This window comes from Cetorhinus maximus, chromosome 15 (genome assembly GCF_964194155.1).
Source record: "Cetorhinus maximus chromosome 15, sCetMax3.hap1.1, whole genome shotgun sequence".
NCBI lineage: Eukaryota > Metazoa > Chordata > Chondrichthyes > Lamniformes > Cetorhinidae > Cetorhinus > Cetorhinus maximus.
Genome location: NC_135893.1, coordinates 58,333,602 through 58,345,741, shown reverse-complemented (window position 1 = coordinate 58,345,741; position 12,140 = coordinate 58,333,602). Strand labels below are relative to the sequence as shown.

Below are 12,140 nucleotides of genomic sequence, written 5' to 3'. Positions count from 1 at the left end.
ATGCAAGTCTTTCTTTATCTACTAAACATATATCCAAGTATACAGACACAGCTCCACTGTATCCAATGCACAGATCCTCAATGATTCTGTGTGCACAGTCCATGGGTTCTCATTTTACGCAGTACACGGCACACTGCAGTGCTGGAGCTGGGAGGACGGGAGTCGCAGCTTCAGAAGTTAACAAAGGAGAATATTGAAATGAAGTTGGCACTCGTCCAAAATAGCAGAGCTTGTAAAGTGGGAGGGAGGGAGGAGGACACATCAATTATACATGAAAATATAACCGCCTTGGCATTTTACTGCACTCGGGTTCTTTACAGAAAAAGAAAATTGTGTTTGATTCTTCCGCCCGCAGAGCTTCTCCGTTCAATATCCAATACCCAGACTGTGAACCGGGGAAAGACCCCTTAGTGTCCACGGTTATCGGTGAAATGACACTTCATCGGCCCCTATTATCATGTGACTTGTGACCCTTGTCATGTGACCAGGTGGACCGATACCAGCGAGCAACATGTGATCCCTTAATGTTACCTGAGACCCTCAGAAATTTAAATAGGAAAAATATAAAGCAGCTTTTCCTGAATCTTCACCTTCACAGCCTGACACGGAGTGTAATAGCATGGTCCTCAGCACAGAGACACCACTTCGCAGGAAGGCGAGCTGAACATCACTCGGCAGCGGGACTGGTGATTCGGTAAGTTAACAGTTACTTTCACTAATTAATTTGTGGGTTTACCCAGTGTAACTCATTAGCATGCGTGGCGCGGCGTTGGGTGTAAATAGGCGGGCAATTTCATCAGGCGAAATTACACAGGCGCACAATCAATAGCCACCACTGTCGAGTTCACAGTGTGCACAGATCTCCCCTGTGTGTGTATAAATCCCTCTCCCTGTCTAGATCCGTCTTTTTGTGCACTCGTATTCCTCGTACTATGTGCAATCCAACATGGCTTTTTTTAAATTTTATTTGATTTACTTTCTTTCTCTCTCATTTCTCGTATTATAATCGCTCTTTAATTTAAATCAATGTGTCCAAGACGGATGTCGGACCTGGAGCCAAGATTCCTGCCAGAGCAGAAATCACAGTTTAACCTCTTTAAATAAAATCCTTGAAGCAATTCAGCGAACATGTCGTCCTTTTGTTGGCTGCCGGCTGCGGAGTCTGGGCAGCCCGGTTAATGACGATTGCCTTTTTTTTAATCATACGTTTGCAAACCAAAAATAAAACAAAAAAAAGGATGTTGGTACTGTTGACAATTTAAAAGGGATGAATGTTGAAATGTGAAGTTGCTGTTTTAAGTGCCGAGTTAAAGCAATTATTTTGCAATTTAAAAATATACTGACGTTGAAACAGCCGCGAAAAATCCCTCTTCCAATAAAGTGCAGCAGCAATTGGGTTGATGTGGGTGGTGAAAGTATTCGGTTGGCAGTGGAAGTGTTAATTTCATCTGCTGTATTTCTGATGTGAAATGAACCAGGGGTCAAGTTACTCCCTGTGTCCAGCGGTTTAATTTTGGAGCGGCTGAAAGCTGCAGTCAGGGCTCGAGTTTAAAAAACTGTAGAGAGGCCGGAGCCCCGACTCTTGCTAATTGAGATTCAATCCTGGCAGAGCCCAGCTCTCTCGAGAGCAGGGGAAAGCGGATGCAGTTCGGAAAGGACGAGCAGTTGCTGAAAGATACTGGCAAACTGATCGAATTATTGGTCTTTTGCTTAAGGATCAGTGCCACAAAGAGAGATAAATCACTCAGGAAAAGGATAAGATTCAACCCAGTCCGAACAGGTGGTGACATCCTTGCCACGCATAGAGTTCGGGTCAATTTTAACCCAGTACCGCCGGTCGGGGAACACTGGCGGGATCGAGCGCAACGAAGATGCCCCGCCCAATTTTCGTCCTGAGGTTGTTCTGTATAAGAGCAAGGCTTTCTTTATAAAACACCTTTTAATCTCGGACCTTTTAATCTAGCTTCACTAAGATATCGCACAAACAATGGGCATGCAATTAAAAATGGAGATATAAAGCCGAACGACCAGAAGCTTGCTCCAAAGAAGTGGGTTATAATGAGGGTCTTAAAGGAGCAGAGAGAGTGGAAGGGTTTTAGAGCTTATAGCCTAGACAACTGAAGGCACCACCACTAACAGTGGGGTGAAGGGACTAGGAGTGGGGGGATGTGCAGGAAGTCAGAGGAAGGGAGTTCAGTTGTCAATGTACTGTGCAGTGTGGTACTGAGTTACACAAATCAGGAATGTCTGAGGATCTCTGCTGAGTAGGTTGATGTAATTCCTTCACCATTACCATAGAAAATAGGAGCAGGAGTAGGTCATTCAGCCTTTCAATATGATCATGGTTGATCTTCTATCTCAACGCCATACTCCCGCTCTCTCCCCATACCCCTTGATGCCTTTAGAGTCCAGAAATCTATCTATTTTCTTTTTAAATAGTGACTTGGCCTCCATAGCCTTCTGTGGTAGAGAATTCCACAGGTTCACCACCCTCTGAGTGAAGAAGTTTCTCTTCATCTCAGTCCTAACTGGCCAGCCCCGTATCCTGAGACTGTGACCCCTTGTTTTGGACCCTCTGGCCCGGAAGCATCATCCCTGCATCCAGTCTGTCCAGCCCTGTCAAAATTTTATATGTTTCAATGAGATCTCCTCTCATTCTTCTAAACTCCAGTGAATAAAGGCCTAGCTGGCCCAGTCTCTCCTCATACGACAATCCTACCATCCCAGGAATCAGTCTGGTGAACCTTTGCTGCACTCCCTCTATTGCAAGTATATCCATTCTTGGGTAGGGTGACCAAAACTGCACGCAATACTCCAGGTGTGGTCTCACGAAGGCCCTGTACAGCTACAGGAAGACATCCTTGCTCGTGTACTCAAATCCTCTCGCAATGAAGGCCAATGTGCATTTGCCTTCTTAACTGTTTGCTGCACCTAAATGCTTGCTTTCAGTGATTGGTGTACATGTATACCCAGGTTCCTTTGTACATCTATATTTTGCAATCTATCACTATTTAAATAATACTCTGCCATTCTGTTTTTCCTCGCAAAGTAAGATAACTTCACACTTATCCACATTATACTGCATCTGCCATGTATTTGCCCACTCACTCAACCTGTCTAAATCACCTTGAAGCCTCTTAACATTCTCCTCATCGCTCACATTCCCACCAAGTTTCATGTCATCAGCAAACTTGGAAATATTACATTTGGTTTCTTCATCCATATCATTGATATATATATTGTGAATAGCTGGGGCCCAGGCACTGCAGTACCCCAGTAGTCACCACTTGCCACTCCAAAAAAGATCCATTTATTCCTACTCTCTGTTTCCAATCTGTTAACCAATTCTCAATCCATGCCAATAAATTACTCCCAATCCCATGTGCTTTAATTTTACACACTAAACTCTTATGTGGGACTTTACCAAAAGCTTTCTGAAAATCCCAATACACCACATCCACTGGTTCTCCCTTATCTATTCTGCTAGCTACATCCTCAAAAAATCCAGTAGGTTTGTCAAACATAATTTCCCTTTCATAAATCCATGTTAACTTTGTCTAATCCCATTGATATTTTCTAAGTGTCCTGTTATCACATCCTTGGTGATAGACTCTAGAATTTCCCCACTACTGATGTTAGGCTAACTGGTCTGTGTTTGCTGTTTTCTCCCTCCCTCCTTTTTTAAATAGTGGGGTTACATTTGCCACCCTCCAATCTGCCGGAACTGTTCCAGAATCAACAGAATTTTGGAAGATGACAACCAATGCATCCACTATATCCATGGCCACCTCCTCTAAAACCCTGAGGTGTAGATTATCGGGCCTTGAGGATTTATTGGCTTTTAGTCCCATTAATTTCTCCAGCACTATTTTTTTAGTAATACTAATTTCCTTCAATTCCTCCTTCTCACTAGACCCTTGGTTCCCTAATATTTCTGGGAAGTTATTTGTGTCTTCCCCCGTGAAGACAGAACTAAAGTAGTTGCTTAATGGCTCTGCCATTTCCTTGTTCTCTATTATAAATTCTCCTGTTTCAGACTGCAACAGACCTACATTTGTCTTCACTAATCTTTTTCTTTTTACATACTTATAGAAGCTTTTACAATCTGCTTTTATGTTCCTTGCAAGTTTACTCTCATACTGTATTTTTCCCCTCTTAATCAAACTCTTGGTCCTCCTTTGCTGAATTCTAAACTGCTTCTAATTCTCAGGCATGCTACTTTTTCTAGCAACTTTATATGACACCTCTTTGGATCTAATACTATTCTTAATTTCTTTTGTTAGCCATGGTTGGGCCGCTTTTCCTGTATGTTTTTGCACCAGAAAGGAATGTTAGACTGATGATGATGATGATAATAATAATAATAATAGAGGCATTATACCTGACCTCAGTGTCTCTCCTCTAAGGAGGATAGAGGGGATTAGGCTCTTCTTCCTCCTCCTCATTAATAATCAGTGACCTCTAGGGCCCTGTTTCTGTCTGACTCTGCTGTCAATTTCACTTATCACTCCCTGCCCCCCATGCTTGCTGACCCACATTGGCTCCCAGTTCCAAAATGCCTTGGTCTTAAAATTCACCTTGTTTTCAAATCCCTCCATGGCTGTGTCCTTTCCTATCTCTGTAACCTCCTCCAGCCCTACAAGCCTTTGACTTCTCTACAACTCTCCAATTCTAGCTTCTTGTGCATACCCAATTTCAGTTGCTCCACTTTTAGTTAACTAGGCCATAAGCTCTGAAATTCACTCCCTAAGCCTCACCTCCTATCCCTCTCTCCTCCTTTAAGACACTCCTTAAAACCACCCTCTTTGACCAAACCTCTGGTCACCTGTCCAAAGATCTTCTTATATGACTTGTTTTCAAATTTTATTTGCATTGTGAAGCACCTTTAGATGTTTTAATACCAAAAGGGCACTATATAAATGCAAGTCATTGACTGACTCAGAGCTCCACACCTAGAAGACTGTCTCACGCTCTGGATAATTGATAAAATTCAATCATAAAGTCAGAGATTCGGTGGTAGAAAGAAAATCCTTTGGTCCATGAGAACCCACACTCCAAATCAGCACTTCTTCCCACCTCCAATAAATGGATCTAGAGGTTTCCTACATGTAACCTCATTGCCTCTCTTCATAACTACAATTTAGAATGTACACTGTATGCTTTGGACAGTCAGCAAGGATTTGTTAAAGGAAGGATGCTTGCCTTTATTAGCTGAGGCACAGAATATAAGAGCTGGGAGATTATGGTGGAACTGTATAAAACATTGGTTAGGCCCCAGCTGAAGGACTGCATGCACTGCACTAAAGAAAAGATGTGATTGCATCAGGGAGGGTATAGAGGGGATTTACAAGGATGTTGCCGAGACTGGAGAATGTTAGTTATGAGTAAAGGTTGGGTAGTCTAGGGTTGTTTAGAACAGAAGAGGCTGAGGGGAGACTCATTGAAGTGTATAAAATTATGAGAGGTACAAATAGGACCTTCCTATCCACTCTATTCCCCTTGATTGAGGGATCCATAACCAGGGGACATTGATTTAACGTAAGAACTAGGAGTTTAGAGGGGTTCAAGGGGAAATGTTTTCACCCAGAAGATGGTGGGGATCAGGAACTCACTTCCTAAAAGGATGGTAGAGACAAAAACCCTCATAACATTTAAAAAGTACTTGGATACGAACTTAAAGTTCCATAAGCTACAAGACTACAGCCCAAGAGCTGATAAGTGGGTTTAGGCTGGAAGGCTACTTGTCACCCAGCATGGCCATGATGAGTTGAATGGCCTCCTTCTGTGCTGTAAATTTCTATGATTCCCTCAATGGCTTTAATGATCATTCCATGGGGATCCCAAAATTATGCTCTATCTGTGGGCTAACCAACAGTTTATACACAATTATTATTTATTCTATTGGTGTGATGTAATGTTGTGTTTCCTTGGCTGGCATTTATTGCCCATTCCTAATTGCCTTGAGAAAGTTGTGCTGGGCTTTCTTCTTGAACTGCTGGTTTGATGCAATAAAGTGTCTTTCTATATCACTTCAAAGGGCAGTTAGGCGTCAACCACCTTGTTGTGGAATTGGAATCACATATAGGCCCAGATTGGGTAAGGATGGCAGATTTCTTTCCCTAAAGGGTATTGATGATCAAGTAGGGTTTTTATGACAATCTGACAGCTTCATCATCACTTTTACTGGTCCCAGCTTTTTGTTTCAATTTTGAATTCAAATTTTCAAACTGCTTACGGAGGGATTTGAACTCAGATTCTCTGAATTATTCATCCAGTAACATTAGCACAGCATTAATCTACCTCTCTCAGGTCTTCTGTCAGGTGAGTGCTGAGTAGGCATATTCCAAACCAGGAAAATCCAGATTCTGAACTGACCTCTCAACCCAGCCTTCTGGACCTGTTAACCTGGGTCTTCTGATATTCAATGATGTGGGCACACCAACAGTGAACAGCACTGACACATTTGGATCACAGGGACTGATTGGCCCCTGTCACCAGTCACTTGTATGGAATTAACTGCTGCTGGCAGTGATGAAAGGCATCAATAATCAGTGTTGGAGCAGCAGCAAGGGATGGACGTGCTGCTTTAATCTCTTCTAAATGCCTTTAATATAAAAACCCTCATGAAAATGACAAATGACTGACATAATTAAGTTAATTTTGCAGATGAAATGGAGGAGCCTCATAAAGAACAGGTGTAGCCGGAGGCTGTGATATTGGACAATTATTACAGAGAGATAAAAGTACATCTCCCTGTAACATCAGCCTCCAAACATTGTCACAATACTGAGCACTGATAGATAAGGAGCATCATGCACAGGTATCCCTGGCAGGGAGCACGAGGCATCATCTGGTACACATGAGGTTTTTCATAGCTGATGGGCACCAGAAAGACTCAAGTGCATCATCGCCCCAGAAGTTTATTTAATTTGTTTTGTTAAGTCGCCTTTAAACTTTTGGGTTTTTTTTGTTATAGTTTATTAGTGGTGCCCCTTTCAGAAGGAGGCACTTATTACCTCTTTTAATTGATAAAGACTTGTGATTGGTTTACAATGAAGAGGCAGAAATCTATTTGCCTTTGCAACGCCCCCTTAAGTGAAATTTCCTTTGAATTTTGTTTGTTAGCTTATTATTGCTGTCCCTTTAGGAAGAGGGCATTTATTACTACTTTTAATTGATAAACATTTGCCATTGGTTTTATATAAAAAAGAGAGACAAGGGGCATTAATACAGCCAATTTTCTGAACTCTACTTTGTTTCCTGAAGTACTTCCTCTTCAACTGGCTTTCATGGAGTGAGGATCCGCAGAGTATTCATCACCTATCAACCCAAACAGTGGTAGTTAGCAGCTGATCCTCCATAAGGAGTATCACATGGAGTCCTGCTCCTGCCCTCTTTGCTGTACTTCCTGGCAGAGGTTGCTTGCTAAATTGCTGCTTGACACATTTTAAGTTGAGTATGCCATTCATTCTAGGGCCCTCCTTTCTGTCAAGATCCATTGGCTCTGAAGTCTAGGATTAGTCAACTTGTGCTGCAGATTGCTGGTTGAGCTAGTCTTTGGCTGCACATTCTCTGCTGATGGCTCCCTCATGTCTTGTCTTGTGCAGGTAGCAGGAGGTGAAGTTTCTTTCCAGTGTTAGGAAGCAGGTCACTTAAACCACTGCTGCAGGGAGCAAGGAGCAAGTAGCCATTACAATCAAACTCAGAAAGAATAAGAAATAACTTGTATTTCTACAGTGTCTTTCACATGCTCAGGTTGTTCCAAAGCACTTTACAGCTAATGAACTACTTTTGAAATGTATTTACTATTGTAATGTAGGAAATATGGCAGCCAATATGCAAGCAAAAAGGAACCACAAACAGCAAGGTGATAATGACCAGATAGTCTGTTTTAGTTAAGTAGGTAAATAATGGCCAGGACACCAGGGAGAACTAAAAACAGAAATGTGGAAATACTCAACAGTCAGGCAGCATCTGTGGAGAGAGAAACAGTTAATGGGTGGTTTTTGATGAAGGCGACAGGGGTCTTGCCCACCAGTTGGAGAGCAAGTGAGAGCCCCATGCCACCTCCTTTCAGGAACTCCTTCCTCAGGACCCCAGGGGCAGAAATCTTCCCCCCCATCCCTGGCATGTAAACCACTGTTTCACTTGTTTGGGCCTTGGACCATGAGAAGAATGGAGGTAAAAGAATAGGTGTTGCATCTCCTGTAACCTGTGGGGAGAACTCCCTTGCTCTTCTTCAAAATATTAGGGTCCTGTCATGAGACACTAGTTTCAGAAGAGCATTTTGGTAACAAACCCAACTGGTGTTCTTAATTTTGAGACTATCACCTCTCACAAGCAACACCATTGTAAAAAAAATGTTGCTTCAAAAAGAAGGTCCATCATCTTCACAGGGCAACTAGAAATGGGCAATGAATGCAGCCTTGCCAATGCTGCCCTTATCCTAAGAATTTTTATTTTGATTGCTCAGGGAGTGATTATATAAGAAATGGTATCCTTACACAATGGGCTTCAATACAAACACATTATTAGAAACTTTCAGAGAAAGCTTTACTCTATATCTAACCCATGCTGTACCTGTCCTGAGAATGGTTGATGGGGCAATGTTGAGGGAGCGTTACTCTGGTCTAACCTGTGCTGGACCTGCCCTCGGATGCTAGATATGTTGGCAGTTGAATAAAGCTTTCAGACATCAGCAGCTTATCCAAGGGGAAGGCCTATTATTGTATTATAAGCTCAGCAAAAGGCCTGGCATCAAAGCAGCTTGTTTCATTTTCTAATTACAAAAGCTTTGTGTCTAATTCCAGGGGCTCACAGACAGTAAACTGCTCCCAATAACTCACAGGCAGTGCGAAAGTGAGTGATGTGCTCAGCGTGTTAGAAAATGCATGTATCAGCAGAGCAAGTCTTTGGTTTGTGAATTGTCAGCGATTCCTGGTGACAGTCCCTGACAGTTTGAGTCTGCAGCTGTGTCTGTCGCAACAGACGGTCTTCACCTGCCTGACCATCTCATCCCTAACCCTGTCTCGATGCGCCCTGTCTTCACTCCACCATGCCCTCCCATCTTGTCACACCCTGCCCCCATCCCGTTTCGACCGTCTCAGTTGTGGTCCATCTCATCTCATCCTGATCTTGCCCCTGCCCCATTTCAGCCCCACCACATTTCCCTCTTTTGCTGCTCCCCATCTTGATATCCCCACCCCATAATGCCCTTGTTCCATCTCACCACACCCTGTCTCACCCCACCCCACCTTTCCCTGCCCTGTCTTGTCCCACCACATCACACACCCATTCTCTTTTCACCCTCGTTCCTACCTCATCCTGTTCTGCCACAGTCCCATCTTACCCTGCCATGTTTCATCTCTGACCAACCCCATCTTGCCTCTGCTGCTTCTCATCCCTGCACCCACTCAGTCTCAACCCCATCACACTTCACTCTTCACCAAACCTGTGTTAAAATCACATAGAATCTGCAGCACAGAAATGTCTAAACTGGTGTTGACATTTCACACAAGCTCCTTCCTATTTCCAGGAATTGAGTTTGGGGGTGCTGTATGATGGAGGAGCACCTGGAGGAAGTGAGCTGGAGAGACCAAGTGGGGCAGAAGCTGAATTTACCAGGGATGATGATGACAGGCAAGGACCAATCATGACTTGGAACAAGAGTGTGTAATTTGAAGAGGTGCTGTAATGAAGACACCGCCCCTTGATGATCTGTACATGTCATTGGCAGTGAATTTGGTATCTACCTTGCAGCCACCTTGAAGATCCCACCCAACACCCTTTCCAAGTGACTCCCCCTCCCCACACCATCTTTAAATAAATAAAATGGATTCTGTATCCTTGATATTGGCCATAGTTGATCAATCATGAGTTTCATAACTCTAACATCTCTTATCACTGTAATTGGTTAGGCAATAGAAGGCAGAGAGGAGGGAAAATGGGTATGTACAACAATTGGAGGAAGTGACTAACGCTGCCCCACGGGGTCTGTGCTTGGGTCTCAAGTATTCTCTGTACTTATTAATGACTGTGATAATACAATAGAGAGTCATATATACAAGTGTACTGATAACACAAAGATTGGTGATGAGTCGTAAAGGCTGCAGCGTAAAATTCTGAAGAAATATTGTTAGATTATGTGAATGGGTGAAACTGTGACCAATGGATCTCAGGTAAGTGTAAGGTCATCCATTCTGGTCCAAAAAAGAAGAGAGTATTATTTAAATGGTGAAAAGCCAGGGACATTAGAGCTCCCAAAAGGGGTCCACATACTCAAATCACTAAAATATACAAGATATATAAAAAAAACAAAAACACTAATGGGATGTTAGCCTTTACAACTAGAAGGCTAGAATATAATGAGGAGGATGTTTTACTACAGCTATACAAAGCCCTGGTTATCCCACCTCTTGAATACTGGGAGCAGTTCCAGGCACCACACCTTCAAAAGGATATATTGGTCTTGGAAGGAGTGCAGTTCAGATTCACCACAATGTTACCAGAGCTCCAAGTTTTACATTATGAGGAAAGACTACATAAACTAGGCTTGTATTCCCTTCAATGGAGAAGATTACGGGATGATGTGATTGAGGTTTTTAACAGTTTAAAAATAATTGATTGGGTAGATAGAGAGAAACTATTTCTGCTGTTGGGGATGTGTAGGACAAGGACAGTTAGGAAACATTTCTTCATGTAAAGGGCAGTGGAAGTGTGGAACTGTTTCTCACAAAAATTAGAAGATACTAGCTCAATTTATAATTTTGAATGAGATATATAGACTTTTGCTAGCCAAGGGTATTAAGGGATAGGGAGACAAGGCAGTTGGAATGATTTAGGACACAGCTCAGCTATGATCTCCTTGAATGGGGGAAGAGGTTCGAGGGGCTGAATGGCCTCCTCCTGTTGTTATGTGTCTAACCCAGGCTATTGGCCTCAATTGAACCTTCCCTTCTACTGAATCATTCCTTTATAGTACACGTATCTCATTCAAATGCTGCCATGATGTGCCTTTGTGGATAGATGGAGGTCTTCAGTCACCACATGTATTCACCTTTCACAGTCATCCCCTTTACCAGTGACCAGTGAATTTGGCAACCTTGTTTACGAAAACGAAACCCTCCATGGCATTGTCCATCCATATCTTCCTCCAGCCCCACAACCCTTTGAGATTTCTGCATTTCTCCAACTCTGGTTTCTTGCACATTCCCAATTTCCGTCACTTCACCATTGGTGGCCGTGCCTTCAGGTACCAAGGCCATAACCTCTGGAATTCCTTCCCTAAGTCTCTCCACCTCTCTTTCCTCCTTTTTAGACACTCCTTAAAACCTACCCCTTTGACCAAGTTCGTGGTTACCTGTGATAATATCTTCTTTTGTGACTCAAATAGTTGTCAAATTCTGTTTGATAACACTCCTGTGGGTGTTTTACTATGTTAGAAGAGCTATGTCAGTGTGTATGTTATTAGTCTGTATATTATCTCTTCCATTACTCGGTAAACTATGATTCTGAACCTTGTTCTGCTCCCCATTTTTGCTGCTAATCTAGTCAAGTCGAAACTGCTGTTCACAGCAGGCAGAAGGAGATAATAGCTCATTAAAATGTTGGGACAGTATATGCTGCTAAGCATCTGGTTGGTGCTTGTTGAGCAATCTTTGGCTGTAGAAAACTCATAAGTGATGGTCAGCATGATAATTAAAACAAGAAATGACCCTTTACGCGCCAGTATCCTGAAATCAACAAGATCTGAAGCTGCAGGTAGATTGGACATTATTTCAATGAGAGGCAAGGTGGCGGAGGGAAATCTGGGCATCATCCACACACTGAAGCGTGACCAAGAGTCTGCACACAGCCATTTAGACTACACATTTATGTGGCCAATGGAAAAAAAAATCCGTAATTTGTCAGAATATGACAAATTCTGACAATTTGTCAATAATTGTGCTTTAAAATGAGATAATTGGGGGAGGGACTCTAAATGGAGCTGATGGAATCAAAAGGGTGGATTATTGTGTTGATAACAAGTGTTTGAAGTGGTAGCTTTTCCCTACTGTGGCCCATGTACCTGCCTCTTGGTCAAGGGTCAGAGATTGGTGACTCTGCTTCTAACACTTTTTTTTAAATGCTAAGGGTTAATG

The 12,140-nt window shown here is 42.7% G+C and overlaps 1 protein-coding gene across 8 annotated transcripts in view; it reads left to right on the top strand.

Moving 5' to 3' along the window:
- The first annotated feature begins 425 nt into the window (after positions 1-425).
- The window catches only part of LOC144690709 (trinucleotide repeat-containing gene 6A protein-like), a 248,042-nt gene continuing 236,327 nt past the window's right edge, over positions 426-12,140 (top strand). For 2 of the 8 annotated variants that reach the window (XM_078558469.1, XM_078558470.1), the window contains exon 1: positions 427-694. In XM_078558469.1, the coding sequence (XP_078414595.1) occupies positions 525-694 (170 nt within the window). In that variant the 5' untranslated portion in view covers positions 427-524. Of the gene's footprint in view, positions 695-12,140 lie in introns of all 8 variants that reach the window. The other 6 variants (XM_078558468.1, XM_078558471.1, XM_078558467.1 and 3 more) reach the window with 6 other exon arrangements.